The sequence below is a fragment of the Eublepharis macularius genome, chromosome 6 (assembly GCF_028583425.1).
Source record: "Eublepharis macularius isolate TG4126 chromosome 6, MPM_Emac_v1.0, whole genome shotgun sequence".
Classification (NCBI taxonomy): Eukaryota; Metazoa; Chordata; class Lepidosauria; order Squamata; family Eublepharidae; genus Eublepharis; species Eublepharis macularius.
Window position 1 is genome coordinate 22776136 of NC_072795.1, and position 18529 is coordinate 22794664.

General features: G+C 43.4%; 1 protein-coding gene across 1 annotated transcript in view; it reads left to right on the top strand.

Moving 5' to 3' along the window:
* The window catches only part of SLC7A14 (solute carrier family 7 member 14), a 41645-nt gene that overhangs the window by 12043 nt on the left and 11073 nt on the right, over positions 1 to 18529 (top strand). The window contains exons 2-3 of the mRNA XM_054983464.1: positions 9637 to 9873; positions 11653 to 11870. Coding sequence (XP_054839439.1) covers positions 9637 to 9873; positions 11653 to 11870 — 455 coding nt within the window. The remainder of the gene's footprint in view (positions 1 to 9636; positions 9874 to 11652; positions 11871 to 18529) is intronic.

The window sequence follows — 18529 nt, forward strand, 5'->3', positions numbered from 1 at the left end:
ATCTGCTCATTCTGCTACAGGTCTCATTACCCCTGTTCCTTCCCTGACCTGCTGAAGCAAGCAGGGTGTCAATTTTACTTAAGTGCGGCAGGCAGATAAGCATGAAGCACAACTGATCTGTGTAAAAGTCAGTCTAATTAATTTCAGTGGTACTTACCTCCAAGCAGGGCTTTTTTTCTGGGAAAAGAGGTGGTAGAACTCAGTGGGTTGCCCTCAGAGAAAATGGTCACATGGCTGGTGGCCCCGCCCCCTGATCTCCAGACAGAGGGGAGTTTAGATGGCCCTCCGTGCTGCTCCAGTGGCGTGGAGGGCAATCTAAACTCCCCTCTGTCTGGCGATCAGGGGGCGGGGCCACCAGCCATGTGACCATTTTCAAGAGGTTCCGGAACTCCGTTTCCCCCGCATTCTCCCTGAAAAAAAGCCCTGCTTCCAAGTAAGTTTTCCTAGCATGGCAACCTTAAAGGTATGGGATGGACATCTGGTTTGTAGTCTAGCAACCCTACTTCAGACTAAGAAAATAACCATTGGGAAGTTTAACTGCTAGCCATCCTATTATTCACAGCCATGACCTGAACACGTAGGTTGCTTCCACAGGGGTATTTCAGTTCTCAAATTGCAGGGAGTTTTTTCCCCTTGAGCATCCACATAACATTGCTCCCAGTTGTGCTCCCTAGTCACTTAAATAGTTTCACCTGCTTTTCTCCATTCTCCCTGAAATCTGGTTTGGTATCATCATTCCAGAAAGATCATATTCAAAGTGGGTTTAGGGGAAACTGTGGAATTCCAAGCCTCCCTGCCTATATCAGCAGCTCCAGCACCCCATATAAATGGTGGAATTTTGCCACTGTGGGCAGGCAGGGAGGGGGGGCTGTCTCTTTGGCAAATAGAATAAGGACATCAGCAGTTTCTCTATGTCCTAAAATGAGGTGGGAAATGAAGGGTTTTTAAAAAACCCAATAACTTCTAACTTGCTGTTTCATGCCAAAAGAAGGTGGCTTTGCTGCCACTTTTCCTAAGGTGCCATGGAACAAGGATTTTGAAAAGCTCCTATGAATGCCAAAACGATTTAGTATTGTTCATTTGCTCCCAAATAAACTTAACAAAAATTTATCATATCGGTGATATTATACTATTTAAGAGCTGAAGTACGGTGGGGAAAATTGCCAAACCTCCGTTTCCAGCCTGCGGTTTTATAGGTCCAGTTGACATTTTCAAACTAGAACATCACAATTGCACCAACTTGGACAGATGCAATCCTTAATCCAAAGAAAAATTGCAGGCGCACGTTATGTCCTCTCGTCGGAAGCTCTGGTCATTTAGAAAATCTGGAACAAGCCTTTGCTATTTGCGCAAATGTTTAATGGGCCAATAAACAAGAAGCGGTATTCCTGGCACATACACAAAATAATTGGATTTCTGGCAGCAACAGCCAGCCTTAAGCAGCGTGGAATGCTCTGAATCTGTGTTGTCTGACAGAGAAAAAAATCCTGGTTCCCTCCAGCCAGTATTGAAACATATTTTTGATTCACAAAAGAAAAAAAAATACTTTGGATAACTTTCACAATGCTTTAGATTAGCAGTACTCACTCAGCAGTTCATAATGGCCACATTTTCAATTATCTTCAACTATATTTACTTCTATACCTGGCATGAGGCCTCAGGGTTCAGAGCTTAACCGTTCCTCTGGCCGCAGCTGTTTCGAGGTGGGGATCAACTGCCAAATACAAGCATCATGTGCAACGGCCTTTGCCCACTTTCCTGAAACATGAGGCAGGTGCCACATTGGGGAATGTTGCTCAGAAGAGCTACAGATGTAATGTCCAAGAGCCAAACTTCGCTCCCAAGCCACCAAATTAGTATTACTGCATTCGATTGACTTCTGATTTTAACACATTTCTCCCCCATTTATCGGTACGAAGCTCCCAAGCAGCTTATGAAACAGGAGATAAATGAACAACTAGCAAAAAAAAGTAACTTAAAACTGAAATCAGCAGGATTGGTGGGAGATTCACACATGTACACCTGATCACAGACCACGAGAGAACCCACACGTATGCAAAGCAGAAGGATCTTTTCTTCTGTGTATGGACAATGTTCAGTTTCCCATTTCCTACTGTTGTCCCCAAAATGCTGTCCCAGCAGGACCCTCTTGAGTTTACTGCAATAAGGTTGTATCTAGCTATGGAAATGCCAGGTTGGGAAAACCCTGGAGATTTGAGGATGTATCCTGGGGAGGGGAGAGTTTGGGGAGGAGGGGACCTTAGGGTATAACGTCATAGGGTAATCTCCAAAGCAGCCATTTCCTCCGGGGAACAGATCTCTGGAAATCGGTTGTAATTCTGGGAGGTCTTCAGTCCCTACCTGGAGATTGGCAACCTCAGCTGTTGTGTCCCTCACCCTGTGCATGCAAAAGTACGTGGAGGACAGGCACAGACCACTTTGTATTCCTGACAGTAGCCTATAACCAAACCATAGAGAATTATGTAAGTCTCTCATTTGAAAATTGGAATGAGGTCTCCGTTTGCCTTGTCATATTCATTAGACGTCTCTGAGTGATTATCATTCTGTGTATCAACAACAGTCTCTCGTTAAAACTCATCGGCCTATTGGCTAAAGCCGGCAGCTGACTTTGAGATGATTTTTCAAGTCAAAGCCTGGAATGGAATACCTGTCTTCATCAAGACATCTGTTTCATAAATCTTTCAGGCCTGCACTTATCAGCCAGTGCTTTGCGTTTGCAGCTTGCATGCATTTTTAATAAGCTTGGGATAATGACTTTATATGCTGGCAGACAATTGGAGGGTTGTTCTTTTTTTCTGCCTTGTCCCCAGGTGGCATTATAGAAATAAAAATCTCAAATATCTCATGAAAAAGCTTTTATTATACAGGCAAGTTTAAAAGTCCATGAAATATACAAGACCCAATAGAGAGTGTTTAATTTTCAACAACCTACTTTTGCACATGCAGATAGGTATATCCAGTGGGTTTTTTTAATTGCAAAAAACAGGGTAACATAGAAAGAGCTTCAACTGAATTTGTCTCCTTGAGATAAATGAGTGGTTGCAAAGAATGAAGCGTGTTTAAAAATATCTCCCTGATAAGCTGTTTTGCTGTGTGCAGGCCATTTTCTTTTTTAAATTTCTTTTAAAGTCTTGAGTCCCCTTGGGGGGGAAAGGCAAAAAAGAAAGTTTTAAGTAAATCAAGCAATGAAATAAATATGAGAATGCAGTCAGAGGAACGCACCACCCTGCATTCTGCAGTGGTACAATCCAAGCAAAGCTTACTGATCCTTAAGCAGCTCATTTGCCATGAGAGAGGAGATGCAGGAACAAAGCAATTGTAGCCTGAATGACTGACAGTATGGAGTAGTGGTTAAAGTGCTGGATTTGGCCAGAGGAGATCATATTTCAAATCCCTGCTTGTTTATTCAGAGATTTTGAGTCTACTTTTCTCTCCAACAAGACCGAAAGTACCTTACAGTGTCTTTCTCCCCACCTCCATTTTATCTACACAACAACCCTGTGAGGTAGGTTAGGCTGAGGGTGTATGACCGGCCCAAGGTCACCCAGTGAGCTTTCATGACAGAGTGTGGATTTGAACTTGAAGACTCCCAGATCCTAGTCCAATACTCTAATCACTACACTATACTCACTGGTGGGGTCTGAAAGTTATAGGAAACTGTGAAGATCTTACAATGAAATTTTGGGGCAGCAATAATTAGAAAATATGGCCATTAATACAAAACCCTGAAGGATGAAAAATTTCTGGGCTAGCTCCTAAAGCCAAATAAAACTTGTCAAGACCTGTTATAACAAATAGTGGCTAAAATGTTTCTGATAGCTGAAACAAGCTTTTTATCTGAATTAAAACTGTTTTTTCTCAAACCCCGCCCCCGACAGTTTCTATGAAGGTGAATTGTTTGGAGCGCCCCCCCCATTTCTATGTGAGTCACTGTTCTAGATATGCCTCCTAATTGAAAGGAACCATGTCTCATGCAGAGACGCAATAGGCAACCTCCTTTGAGAACAAGCTATTATGCTATGGCTTAGCATCAGTAGTGGTTGAATGACCTGATCACATATGAGGCAAAGACACCACAGAATTATTTGCCTGGCTCAGCATAGTGTCTCATGCACATAAGCAACAAGCAGCCTTCCTGGGGAGCAAGGTGATTTTGCTGTGTCTTGGCATCAGGTTGAGTAATTTAATCCCACCTAATCTGGGGACATAACAGAATTGTACATTGCCACCCAATGGAGGCTAATTGTAAAGAGACTAATTCAGAATAGTCACTCATGCAGAGATGCAACAAGAACCCTCCTTTGCAAGCAGGTCCTCTGGCGCTCACTGGTGCCTGTAATTATTTGCAGTGTAGTCCTAAAGAGAGTCACAGCCTTCTAAGCTTATTGACTTCAGTAGACTTAGAAAGCGTAACTCTGCTTTGGATTGCACTGTCAGTGTATTTTTAATGATATGTTAGAAAGTACATCACTACCTACTAGTTTGTCCTGACCCAGAGAATTAACTGGGCTGGAAAATGCAAACAAATCATAAATAGAAAACCAGTCAAAGGCCCAATTGGTGCCTCTGCACAGCGTAGAATTGGCTCAAAATTGTACCTGTTTATAAACTCTTGTATAGGTGGAGGCTAGAATGTGCTCTTCAATTACAGGGTATTGACGGCCCGGGCTGGCAAAGCTGCCGTGAATCTAAGTGATGTTAATAACAGTCTATCTTTCAGAATGGAGAAAGAGAAACAGCCTTGAATCAGTAACAAGTTCTCCCGCTATAAACACAGAGTGAGGCTTTTTTTTGTAAAGGATGGATTTTATCAGTGCTGCTGTTATTGTTGTTGCTGTCAGAAGTAAAAAACAAAACCAAAGATTGTAGGAATAGCAGGTAGAACAGAATATAGGCTCAGATGATCTCATGACCTGGAGTTTTCCAGTCTGCAGGTGTATTGGTTGCCCCAGATATTGCTGTAACCACGGTTAGCACTGCAGTATAATAAAAAGCCTTCAACTGGTGCCCTTCCAGATTCCATTGGTGGGGCTAAAACTGTTTTGTACACAAGATCACAATTTTTTTTAAACACTCTGTAACAAGCTGTTCTTCAGCACAAAGAATACTGGGAGTGTGCACTTTTTTCCAGTTTTGTTTTCAAAAGTTGCATTCTTTTTCAGTTTTTGTTTTTTGCCTGGTTCATTATTACAGTCATATATTTTTCATGCTCCTCTCATCAGTTTTAACAGGAGGAAAAGGCTTTTCAGGAGAAAACGGGAGAAATTTCGAGGGACCATCCCCCTCGCTCATGAGCTCCTCCCTAACCAATGTGAGGCAGATAGGACAAAGCACCCCTACCTTGGAGGCAATTGAAGTCCAGATGCATTTCCAGCTGTGCACTTTTGTGGAATGAAATTCTCAGGGAATGAACTACTCTCTCCTGACAGATAGGAGACTCCAGTTTTATCAGAAGTTGGAATTCTAAGCTGCAAAGTAGACTGAAATTTGGTACACCCAGTGAGGAAGGAATCAGGTTGATATTTCTAAGATATTTCTAAGGCTGGCGAATTTACACAGTGGGCACAGAAGTTTGAATTGGGCACCCCAATGATGCAGGCAGGGTGAGGGGAAGCATTTGGCGTGGAAGTAAAGCAGGCAGCATGAAAGAGTCAGCTCAGCGCACCTCCCTCGATCTTAGGGACAATATCCCTTCTCTTGTTTGTTGTTCAGAGAGGGAATGTGTTTGGCTGAAGCCTGCTTGCCCCATGCTCCATGGTCCCAATCTGAATCAAGACCCCAAGCATCTGTCAAAACAGATCTGATTGTGTGGACCTGGAGAAAATGACTGGAGAAAATACAAGGAAAGTGCCACATTTATTTACAATGCAATCCTATGAAGAGTTAGTCCAGTCTAAGTCCATTGACATCAAAGCGCTTAGGCTGGAATATCTCTTCATAGGATTGCACTGTTCGGCCCTGAAGCTGAATTCTGCTTGAGACAGCCAGGGGCAAGAATAATGAACATTAACAAGCCTGTTTTGAATATTTAAAAATGTGATTTGTTTTTGTTATTGTAACAGCAGCAGCTTTGGGTTTGGGGGTGTTTTTTGGATTTTTTGGGTTTTTTCTTTAGTTAATAAATGAATGTCTATCATTTAGACCAGTTGAAATGCCTTTCTGAGTATTTCATACCTAGTTTGTTCTTTTAAAGGAGGACCGTGTTATCTGCATACAGGAAGAGAAAGAACAGGTCATATTCTGGCATATCAATGATGCTCATGGCTTAAAAGAAGGGGTGGCTCCGTAGGATGGCAAAACTTGGCCTTTGCTAGGTACCACTCAAGATTGGCACTGGGCCCACCAGCCATCCTTCATCCCCATTCTTATTTTGCATGGAGTACCCAGAAATGTTAGAAGTAGATTGGGAGAAATTTGCTGCCCTTCCTTGTCCAGGTTAAGGAGTCCCAATGAAAGTATGTCATCTGATGGTCCCTCCCAAACAGGGTTGCCAGGTCCCCTTACTCTCCGAGAAGAAGGTGGGAGACTTGGCACTCACCTTTTCAAAAGTCTTCATGTGTGTAAAGCACACACACTCTCAGGCTGCGCAATTATGTCACTTCCAGGGACTGACATCATTGCGCTGGCCATGTGCCACCCCTGGGAGTACTCCTGCATAGAGATGGGCACGAACAGCAACATGAACCAAAAAAAAGCCACGAACAGCCCAATCTGCTGTTTGCAAACAAGCTGTTCATGAGGCCCCATTCTAAACAAACTCTAAACGAACAGTTGGTCGTTGCAAGCCTCATTCGTTGCTGTTCGTTGCTGTTCATTAAGCCAGACAGTCTGGCACCTGCAATCAATTCCCTTGGCAATTTAGGCAGGGATTGTCTGAACTCTGTCTGAACTCCTGCTGTTGCCCTGGAAACCCCAATCTAAGCCCAATTTAGTTTGATAGACAGGTCTTCCTTTCAAGTGAGGAGCTCCAAATTTGTTACAAGGGAGCAAAGAGCAGGGGGGAGAGGGGCTCCCAGCTCTGGCTTATTTTGCTGACAGTGGAGAGGGAGACAGTTGCTCTTGGCATTTTGATAAAGTGCATTGGAGCTTGAATTTTCTTTGTGTGTGGTGGGATAGGGATCTACCCCTTCAGGTTCCAGGGCTGCTGTCAGGTTCTGGGCCAAGCTATTATTTATTATTGGTACCTTTCCTGGTGCCTGCTCAGGTCAGGTTTCTTGGAGTGGTGCAGTAGGGATCTTGACTTGGATGACGGCTGGAGGAGAGCCTACTGGCTCCCACGAACAGACAACCACGAACATGGTCGTGAACAGGGCCAAGCTATTATTTATTATTGGTACTTTTCCTGTTGCCTGCTCAGGTAAGGTTTCCGGGAGTGGTGCAGTAGGGATCTACCCCTTCAAGTTCCATGGCTGCTGCCAGGCTCTGGGGCCAAGCTATTATTTATTATTGATACCTTTCCTGGTGCCTGCTCAGGTCAGGTTTCTTGGAGTGGTGCAGTAGGGATCTTGACTTGGATGACGGCTGGAGAAGAGCCTACTGGCTCCCACGAACAGACAACCACGAACATGGTCGTGAACAGGGCCATGTTCGTGGTTGTTCGTGAGTCCCTGTTCATGGATGACGACGAACAAAGAACATCATGTTCATTTTTTTCTGTTCGTGCCCATCTGCACTCCACAGCAGGCTGATTTGGACCTGTTTGGTGCTGAAATTGGCCTGCTGTGGAGCACGGGAGAGCTGCTGGGGTGGCACGAAAGGCCCTGGAGTGCTCCTGTGCTTTGTAGTGAGCTGATTTTGGCCCCAAATGGGACTGATTTGGCCCACTGTGGAGCATGGGAGCTCTGCCAGGAGGGCCCTGGAGAGCTCCTGCTCTTCACAGCGGTCCAATTTAGGCCCCAAACAGGCCCAATTTAGGCCCTGTTTGGGGCCCAAATTGGCCCACTGCAGTGGGTGGGAGCACGCCCCAAGAGGCTTGTTCCCCCACCTTTTCTCCCACTGGCCAGATAAGTTGGGTGGAGGGTGGGAGCAGAAGATCCCACACCACCAGTGGGGGACTGGCAACCCTACTCCAAAATGAGGCCCTCTCTTAAAGCACTAGAGCCAGTACTGATCCTGACTTACTTCACCATCTCAATACACAGAGAGTAAGTGTCACAGCCATGGCAACAATAGTATGAATTCTCACTACAGTGAAGAGGAATAACAAAAGCTCTTGCTGAAAAAGCTAAGAACTAAACCTACAGTCAGTGTGGTGTTGTGACCTGAGTATTGGACTAAGGGAGGTCCAAGTCTGAATCTCCACTCTGCTGAGGAAGCTTGCTGGTAACTTTGGGCTGTTCATGTTTTATCAGGCTGACCCTTTTCATAGGGTGGTTGTGAAGATAAAATGAGGAAAAGGAGAATGATGGCAGGTGCTTGGGTTTACATTGGGGAAAAAGCAGGGTGTAAATGAAGTAAAAACTAAACCTAACCACTAAAAAGGAAAGATAGCTTTTCAGAGTTATAGTCAAAAGACTGTATCCTCTCTCAGTGCCTCTTCAGTCAGTGGATTATGACAAACCAATGACAAGGAGCATTCTGTCACAGATAAATGCCAGATGGTCATTTTATTGAATTTATGCTTCCATTTGTATGCAAATACCATGTGACATACGCGATTACAATTTATACTGGTCACAAAAAATCAGTGGTTACTTTTCCAGTTGGCTGCTGTAAGAGATGTGAATCACAGATTTTAACAGAAATACAATGTGGAGATGATCAAGATAACTGGTATTTAATTTTTTCTCCTTTGTATCTCACTCTTCCTCTAATGGACTACATGTAATGTTGGGGATGTGATCAGATCTCCTGACATGCAGTTTAGCTGCAGAAAGTAGCAATGTCCTAATGCAGAATGAGGCCATGGGGCTGGGGGAAGGAGGTTTCTACCCTTGCTGTATCTCACATCAAAAATGCCCACCTGTCCTGCTTTTTAACTACTGATAGGGAGAAAAAAGATAGGGAAGGAAAAAAGACAGGCACAGTACAATTAAGTCTTTTTTCCCTACTGGAGCTAAATTTAGTGTGGGGGAGGGGGGATTTTTGATCATGGAAGCAGCATCAGGGAGTAATATGGATCAGATTCCCCAGTGACACGGCCCAAATTTAAATCAGAAAGCACCTTTTATTACACATGTTTTAAAATAATTTCAGGAGGGTAGCCATGTTGGTCTGTAGCAGAAGAGCAAGATTTGGGTCCAGCAGTACCAGTCCAATGGCTGAGAAGATCCAAGGCCAGTATTCTGTGTACTACACCACCTGGTTAAATTGTGATATACTGCCTCTCTCACAAATATGTGAACCAGACCCATCAAACTGGCACTCACTAATACCACTGAAGCCTGAGTTCAGTTGTCCAATCTAAGATCCAGCTGGCCATGTTCAGTAGATATATGCTGCAAAATTTAATTTTGCAGCAAAAACTGAATAATAAATTTTAATGCTGTGTGTTTTAATGTTTTCTTGGATTTTAGGCTGCAATAATGTTTGGTTATAGATCTAGTATATAACTGGCTCTTTTGATTTCATCCACAGTTCTTTATGGTTGCATGCATTTCTCGTGTCTCTGTACAGGTGTTTGTTATGCCGAGTTTGGAGTACGTGTTCCCAAAACTACTGGCTCTGCCTACACCTACAGCTATGTCACAGTGGGAGAGTTTGTGGCATTTTTCATCGGATGGAACCTAATCCTGGAATACCTGATCGGCACAGCAGCAGGAGCTAGTGCTTTAAGCAGCATGTTTGATTCCTTGGCCAATCACACCATCAGCCGCTGGATGATTGACAGCATTGGGACTTTAAATGGGCTGGGTGAGAATTAGCCTTGATATGTATTGGTAGTAACATATGTCTGTTGGATTCTGAAGAGCAGAATTAACTGGAAATCAGAGGATACCCAGAGAGTTCTGATTTCAAATACTATGCACATAATTTCAACACTTCTTAAATCTGCTGTGCAGGGTGTTGCAGCCTGTGCTAGTCTGGTGTAGTGGTTACGACCAGCAGGACTCTAATCTGGAGAACTGGGTTTGATTCTCTATTCCTCTGCTTGAAGCCAACTGGGTGACCTTGGGTCAGTCACAGCTTCTCAGAGCTCTCTCAGTTCCACCCATTTCACAGGGTGATTGTTGTGGGGATAATAACACACTTTGTAAACTGCTCTGAGTGGACGTTAAGTTGTCCTGAAGGGCGGTATATAAATCCAGTGGTATATAAATAAAACGTTAAACCAAATGTTATGTCAGACAGTGAACTCAAGCCTACTTAATAATCCATGGCTCGCTTTTGAACTTTTGGAACAATTTCTCCCTTTCTTTAGGACACTTTCTGCACATCAGTTCAATGTACCATTCTGTGCTATTAATAAATTCATCCTAAACATAACCACCCTGATTTAGAGATCTTTGTGTACCCCAGGTGGCTCTCTAGAATGCAGCTCAATGAAGAAAGTCACTGCACATACGTAAAGACAAACTCATGCAGATTGGCTCCTGCATTGAAATGGATAATTAAACTAATTTGGGCAGTCCATGTCTGCACTGGAGTTCCCATGCCCCGTGCAGATCTCTGAACTGGGATGATTTGCTATGCACCCTTTTCAAATGTACTTGATACTATGTAGAGGGGATTAGAAACTCTACTGATTTCAAATTTAAAGCCAGTTCCCCTGAAGTTGCCTTATACTGAGTCTGGACACCTACTGTCAGCATTGCCTATTCTGACTGGCAGCAGCTTTCCAGGGTTTGAGGCAGAGGACTCTAGCATTACCTACTACCTTATCCTTTTAGCGGGAGATGACAGATGTTGAACCTGGACCTTCTGCATGCAAGCAGATGCTCTTCCACGGAGTTATGCTCTTCCACCATCATTGATCCCTATAACACTTTTATTGCAAGTTGTTATATTCAAATAGAAGTTGGTATATATGAACATCCTTATTCTGAGTTAAACTATCTAGCCCAGAGGCTTGCCATTTTCTTGCTATTGATAGGCAAACTCCAGCTGATGGTCCCCTATCCCTGCTGGTGCACAATTTAGTGATGTGGGAAATAGAGGAGAGGACTTTGGCAATGCATTGGTGTCAGTTCCAGCTAGAAACTAGAAGCCATATTGGTAAAAATCTAGGAATCTTCCCAATCTCTATGGCTTATACCATAGAGATCAGGCGAAATCCTAGAGTACTGGTGATATCACTTCTGGGTGATGTTAGTGTGTGATGTTGATGCATCTTGAGTGTTTTTTTCCACATGCCCTACCCCCAAAGTCTCTGAGGGGTTCCAGGCATGTGCCTGGCCATCCTACTAACGTGGTATAGCCCCATCTGCTTTGATAAGGATCTTAGATCTTAGCCCCGCTACCCAAGATCCTTTTTAATGGCAATGGCTGGGACTTGACCTAGGATTTTATGAATACAAATATGTGCTCCACTACTAAGTGACGTGCCCTCCCTGAATGTACACCTATCTTATTCCCCTCAGTGGCAGCTCAGCTTGTCTGGGATCTTTGAAGTTGGTAGTTTCCCACAAATTCCTCTTTTTGACATTCTTTCTGGAAAAAAGTCTCACATGGCATTCCCCCTGCCCTTCACAGGTAAAGGAGAAGAATCTTATCCAGATCTGCTGGCTTTGGCCATTGCTGTCGTTGTAACCATTATTGTCGCATTGGGTGTGAAAAACTCTGTGGGATTTAACAATGTCCTCAATGTCATCAACCTAGTTGTGTGGGTCTTCATTATGATCGCTGGACTCTTCTACGTCAATGGAGAAAACTGGGCTCAGGGTCAGTTCCTGCCATTTGGATGGTCTGGGGTGAGTGTTTTACAGATGATTAGTTGTGCCATTATCAGCTTGTATTAGGGATATTTGTTCATGCAGCAAAGTTGCACAGTCACGTGAAATACTCTTCAAGCCAGTATATTGCAGCAGATAAAACTTAACTCTTATTGAAGCTGATAAACATTAAGTTGCATTTTGATAGTAACAGAAGAAAAATCTAATCTAAATAACACTATTCCCTGTTTCAAATGACCAGTTAAATTGGCTGCACATGAGTGGGAGTATAAAAGAATGGATGTGCTTCTTGCAAGCTTGCACAGGAGAGCTCTGCAGAAGCATCTTGCTTCTTGCAAGACTAGGGAGAGAGAGAGAACAAAGTCACAGAAAGAGGAGGAGGAGTTAGAGAGAAGCTTCCAGCTCAGACAAAGAGAGGTTTCATACATCTATAGAGTATGGTTTTAGAGAAAAGGGAGAAATAGCACTCCCAGTGTCTAGACATGCTATTGCATCTATTCCAACAACCTGAATGGTCAATTTTAGAAGGTACACAGGAGACACATTCATAATTTCACTTTTATAAGGAGATGTGCAATGGTATTCTTTTGTCCAGATCCTTTCTTCTACCTGAACAACTTCTTTCGTCATAGTATGTTACGTGCCCATACTTCTGACTTATGGAAAACCTGTGAATTATGACCTCCAAAAATCCTGTTATTAACAGCCTTGCTCAGGTCTTGCAAACTTTCTGTCAGAACAATAATATTAATAAATGTCATCATTTTTCTGCACACCAAGAACACCAAAGATTTTCTTTTTTCCAGTGGTTGTACAGCCCTGCCAAATGATGGACTCTTTATCTATGAACTCTAGGGAAAAATCTGGGATGTCTGCCCTAGGTTTTCTGAAAATGGAATCTTGGCTATCTATCCACAGCTCTCTGGTTTTTAATTAGATGTTCCTTTCTCTTAATAACCCCTCCCAAATAAATACCACCCAGGGAGTATATCCCAGGGCTTCTTCACTTAAGCAACCAAATGCACTCTCCTGCTGGTAAGATTCAAAGGTGGACCGCATTGGAATTGTCCAGCACAATGAAATTAATGATGCCTTAATGTAATTAGCATGCTCTCTGAAGAGTTGACAACTTAAAAAGCTAATTAAAACTTTACCTGTAAGGTAGAAAATGAGGCAGGTGTTAATGGATGCGAGCCAACAGAATATAAACAACTTATGCATGGTTCCACGTATGTTCAGTCAGAAGTAACTTATACCCATTTTACTGTTACTTGCCTTCAAAAACGGCAATCTCATCTACAGGGATAAATGAGCTCAATGGGGCTTACTTCTGAGTAAATAAGCTTGGGATTTGGCTGCGGTATGCTATTAATTATTTCTTTCAATTAATTCTCTGTTGATGCTGGTGTGTTTGTGGGTGTTTTGTTTTTTATGAACTGCTAATTAACCTTCTGGACTTTGCTGTGGTTTTTATGGCCTTATGATTATTTTTAGTTTTTGCTGCTTGTTATTGTTTTAACATGTATTTTTATGGCTTTTATTGTTGTAAGCTACCTTGAGTATTATTTTTAACAACAAAAAGGTGGGATATACAATTTTCTAAAATAAATAACAATCAATGGGACGGATTGTTGTTTTCAAACACCTCTAGAGCAGGCCCAGTGGGTTTAAAAATACACCATTCAAAGCACACAGCTTTGAATGTTGACACCCTTTGCCTATTAACATTGCCTCTGTCAAACATGGTGGAAGGAAATTGTCAAGCAACCCAAACATGATTGGAAAAATGAATGCTAAGCAACCCATTTTCCAGGAAACTTTCCTGACTGGACTCTTGTCAAGCCAGTGATTCCAAGGAAGCCACACCCACTATGGCAACTACCTCCATCCCTGTATGCAAGAAAAGAAAGCAAAGCTGCCCTAGCAACAGGACTGGCATCAACACATGGCAAAGTGGGGCAGCTGCCAAGACCCACAACTTCTGATGGGGCCCCACTGCTGTGTATGTGTATTCATACATATCCTCTGATGCCAGCAGTTGCACCCTTCCAGTGTTTACTTGTGAGAGCTTTCTCACCTTTGTTCTTAGCTGCATGTTCTGCCTAGCACTGCCAAAGAAGGGCATGTGGGTAGTGCGCAAAGCATCTGCATTCACAGGGGCCATGGCAGTAGCACTCCTAGCTGCACGCACCACTCAGCACCATCTGGGAAAGTGCATGCTGGCATTGTGGCCAGTTGTGACTGCATGTGGCAGGTGACCTTCTTAGAAAACAAAGGAAGGATACACAGGCAGGTGTGGGCATGTGGGTGGGAGGGCAAGAAGAGAAACTTAATACTGGGCATAGGGGGGAGGTTTCTCAGTTGCCCGCCAGTTGTTGACAATTTCCAGGAGGTTTGTCCCGTTCGCCAATCACTGGCATTTGGCAGGAGGACGCAAGTACCCAGAGATTGCCCGCCACTAGCAGGCAACCCAGGAAAAGTGCGCACTGAGTGTGTTTCCAGCAGGGCATGATAATGTCTCTTCCTGAAGTGACGTTGTCATACTGGCTGGATACTGTCACTTCTTGGAAGTGACATCATCACACAAGCGCCAGGAGCACGCATGCAAAAACAAATATGCAGAAGGCATGAGGTAAGTGCCAGATTCTCCTCCCCCACACTGAGAGGGTATAGGAACCTGGCAACCCTAATGGGGGTCCCCTTAGTAGCCTTCCAAAACCTAGAATCAGCCCGCCTGCCAAGGTTCACAATTTTGCATCTATGGCTAATTGAGTTCTCCTTCACTTCATTGTTCGAGAGCCTCTTCCAGTGACATTGTTCGGTATGTAGCACAAAATCATATGGAAATCAGAGGGAAATTGCAGAATTTTCAGGGCTGACCCAAATGTCTGATAGCAAACATTCCCAGTACTAAATGATGCTTTGGGTGAGTGAAATTTCACTGAACTTTCTTCCCTCTTTCATGCCGAATCACCAATATTTGTGGTCCCAACTGGCTGCTTCGCTGATTCCATTTTCTTTTTTTCTTTTCAAATTGGTCTCTTCCTGCCAATAGTGAGGCTGACTATGGAAGCTGGCAACATGACAAGTCACTGAGAGCATCATGCAGAGGAAGGGAATTGCCTTTACTTTGCATAAGCTTCATTTGCGTCAGTGACACTGGCACATAGCCAAGTCACATTGGCTATGTGATAGCTTCATTGATTGCAGGAAAAGACCAATTTGAAAAGGAAAGGACATGGTGTAAGCAGCCCACCAGGACAGCAAGGGGCTTTCCCTTGAGGAATCAGGAGCTTTGGAGGCGGTGGGCTTTCCAGCACCACTGCCAAAAATATATTAGGGTAGGGAAGAGGCTACTTTTCTTGAAGGGGAGAGGGCAAACTGATGCCCAGACCGTAGGTGCTTGGATGTGGGTGTATAAATGTGAACAGCCTCTTTTTGAAACTTCCTCATTTGATCAGTAAAATTATGTGTGAAGAAGAAAAAGTGGATAGAGAGAACTTTTTCTCTGCTTGGAGGCACCTCATGAGGTTGAATGACAATAAATTCAAGACAGACAAAAGGAAACACTTCTTTATACAAAGAGTTACTCAAAGGCATCTCAGGATTTGGAGGAGCACCCAATACAAGAGGTGGGCACATGGAAGAAAGTAACCCGCAGGAAAAGGATAATCAGGAGACATTCTGAGCCTCTGATGCTAAGCAATCGGTTCCAGGCTCTCTCCATAGATATTGATTCTGGACCACCAGATCAAGAGCTACTCCCCCAGACTCCTCAAACCTTGAAAGAAATTTCTCAGGCCCCTGCAGATGAGAGGACTAGAGCTTCCATTCTTTAGTTTAGGAGGAGGTGTGTGATGGTGATTGGGGACTCCCTGCTGAGAGGGGTAGAGGGTAAAGTGTGTCGACCAGACTTGTCATCTTGAGAAGTATGCTGTCTACCAGGTGCACACATCCAGGATGTGACAGAAGGGTAGGAAGACTAATCAAACCCACAGATTATTATCCCTTCTTCCTGATACATCTGGGAACAAATGATATTGCCTGACACAGTCCAGAACACATTAAAAGAGACTATGTGGTTCTGGGTAAAAAGGTTAAGGAACTGGGAGCACAGGTTGTGTTTTTGTCATTTCTTCCTGTCATAGGCTATAGTTTAGGAAGGGAAAGAAGAATGCTGCAAATAAATGACTGACTGAGTAGATGGTGTCATCAGGAGTGGGTTTTTTTTGAAGTATGGCTTACACTTTCAAGATGAAGCTCTTCTATCGAGAGATGGGTTGCATCTCACAAGGGTTGGAAAAATGTGTTTGGTAAGACCCTTGCAAACCTAGTAAAGAGGGCTTTAAGCTAAATCCTATGGAGGACAGAGACAAAAATTCAAAGCCCGTAACTGGAGAAGGAAGCACTGAAGACCTGCAAGGAGTGGAACATATGCTAGGAAACATTAACTCGCAGGTAAGCACAGAAACAAAAAACTCAGGGCATATACCTCATGGCTTCCAATGTCTCTACACTAATGCACAGAGTATGGGAAACAAGCAGGAGGAACTTGAAGTACTAATACAGGAAGGGGACTATGACATAATAGGCATCACTGAAACTTGGTGGAATGACACTCACAATTGGAATACTAGGACTGAGGGATACAACTTGTTCAAAAGAGATAGACAAGTAAGGAAGAGGGGAGGAGTAGCAATATGTAAAGGATGTATATACTTGTGAGGAAATACACGTATCTGAGCATGGAAATTCAATTGAGAGTCTCTGGGTAAAAAAAGGAATAAGAAATAATAATGGTACTATGGTGGGGGTCTGCTATAGACCACCAAGCGAAGCAGAAGACTTGGATGAGAAACTCCTAGAACAAATTATAAAGTTCACAAAGAGATGGGACACAGTGGTCATGGGAGATTTCAATTAACTGGATATCTGTTGGAAGTCTAACTCTGCTAAAAATGAAAAGTCAAATAAATTCCTGACTTGTCTTGCTGACAACTTCATTTTTCAGAAAGTAGAGAGGGAAATGAGGTGTTTTTGCTATCTTAGACTTGATTCTCACCAACAGGGAAGAACTGGTTGACGAGGTGAAAGTAGTGGGTGCCCTGGGTAACAGTGACCATGTAATTTTGGAATTTACAGTCTTGGGGAAGGGAAAAACTGTACATAGACATATAGATTGGACTTCAGGAAAGCGAATTTTAACAAACTGAAAGCTATGCTGGGTAGAATCACATGGTCAGAAGGGAGTTCAAGAGGGGTGGAAATTTCTTAAAAACGAAATATTGAAAGCACAATCATAAACAATTCCTATGAGAAGGAAGAATGGGAGGAGCTTAAAGAAGCCATGGTGGCTTCATAAACAGCTTTCTAATGAACTGAGAAATAAAAAAGGCTCATTTAGGAAATGGAAGGAGGGCCTTATAACCAAGGAAGAATATAAACAAATAACCAATGCATGTAGAGAGAGTGTTAGAAAAACTAAAGCTCAGTATGAGCTTAGGCTAGAAAGAGATGCTAAAAACAACAAAAAAGAGTTCTTTGCTTATGTTCAAACTAAGAAAAAGAGCAAGGACATGGTGGGCCCATTGCAGGGGCAGGGAAGTGAAATTGTAACAGGGGATGAAGAGAGGGCAGAACTGCTCAATTCCTACTTTTCCTCAGTCTTCTCCTGCGAGGGAGATGGTGCTCAACATGGCAATAACAGAATACATGATGGGGGAAGGGAGTTACAGCCTAGGATTAGCATATAGGTAGTACATAAACACCTAGTTTCTTCAAATAGAATTAAGTCCTCAGGGCCAGATGAATTGCACCCAAGGGTACTGAAAGAACTGGCAGATGTAATTTCTGAGCCTCTGACCATTATTTTTGAGAATTCTTGGAGATTAGGCAAGGTGCCACAAGATTGGAGGCGGGCAAATTTTGTCCCCACTTCAAGAAGGGGAAAAAGGAGGATCCGGGTAACTACCGACCCGTCAGCTTGACATCTATACCTGGAAAAGTCTTAGAACAAATCATCAAACAGTCAGTCCTTGAGCATTTAGAAAGGATGGCAATGATTACTAAGAGCCAGCATGGGTTTCTCAAGGGGGGATTCCGCATGATCAATTTTGATCAGACTTTCTGAGCAGTCATGCCGCGGTGGAGTCCTACGAATCCATGTCTCCCCGATTCCACATTAGGCTTTTGTTTCGCATATTTCATCGGCTCAAAGTCAATCATGCGGAATTTTTGACAGGATAAAAATCGATTCCTCATCGCTTTTTCCGGGGGAAGTGTCGAATGATGCACATCTTCATTCCCCCCCCCCAAAAACGTTGCTACACATAAACGTTGCATCAAACCAACACATCAAATAAACATATTGGATAGGCAAGAGCACTTCCTGCCGATATTGTGGAAGAGTATTGGCTATTGACATTTGGAGGGAAAATTGTTACCAATGACCCCGCGTCTATCTTTCCCGCTTTCTTTGTGAGCGGTGTGGTTTAGTGATAGGTGTTGTGTTAAGGACGGTCTCTTTCTCCCACCATGAAATGCCTAGGCCACTAGTTGAACGCTGAAGTCCCTCCCATCACACTTTCACTCTACCTCAGAAGCTGTCAGCTGTCAGCAAGCAACAAGTAACAAATTTGGCGCGTTGTAAAATGGACCGGTTATTGGTCAGCTGTTGT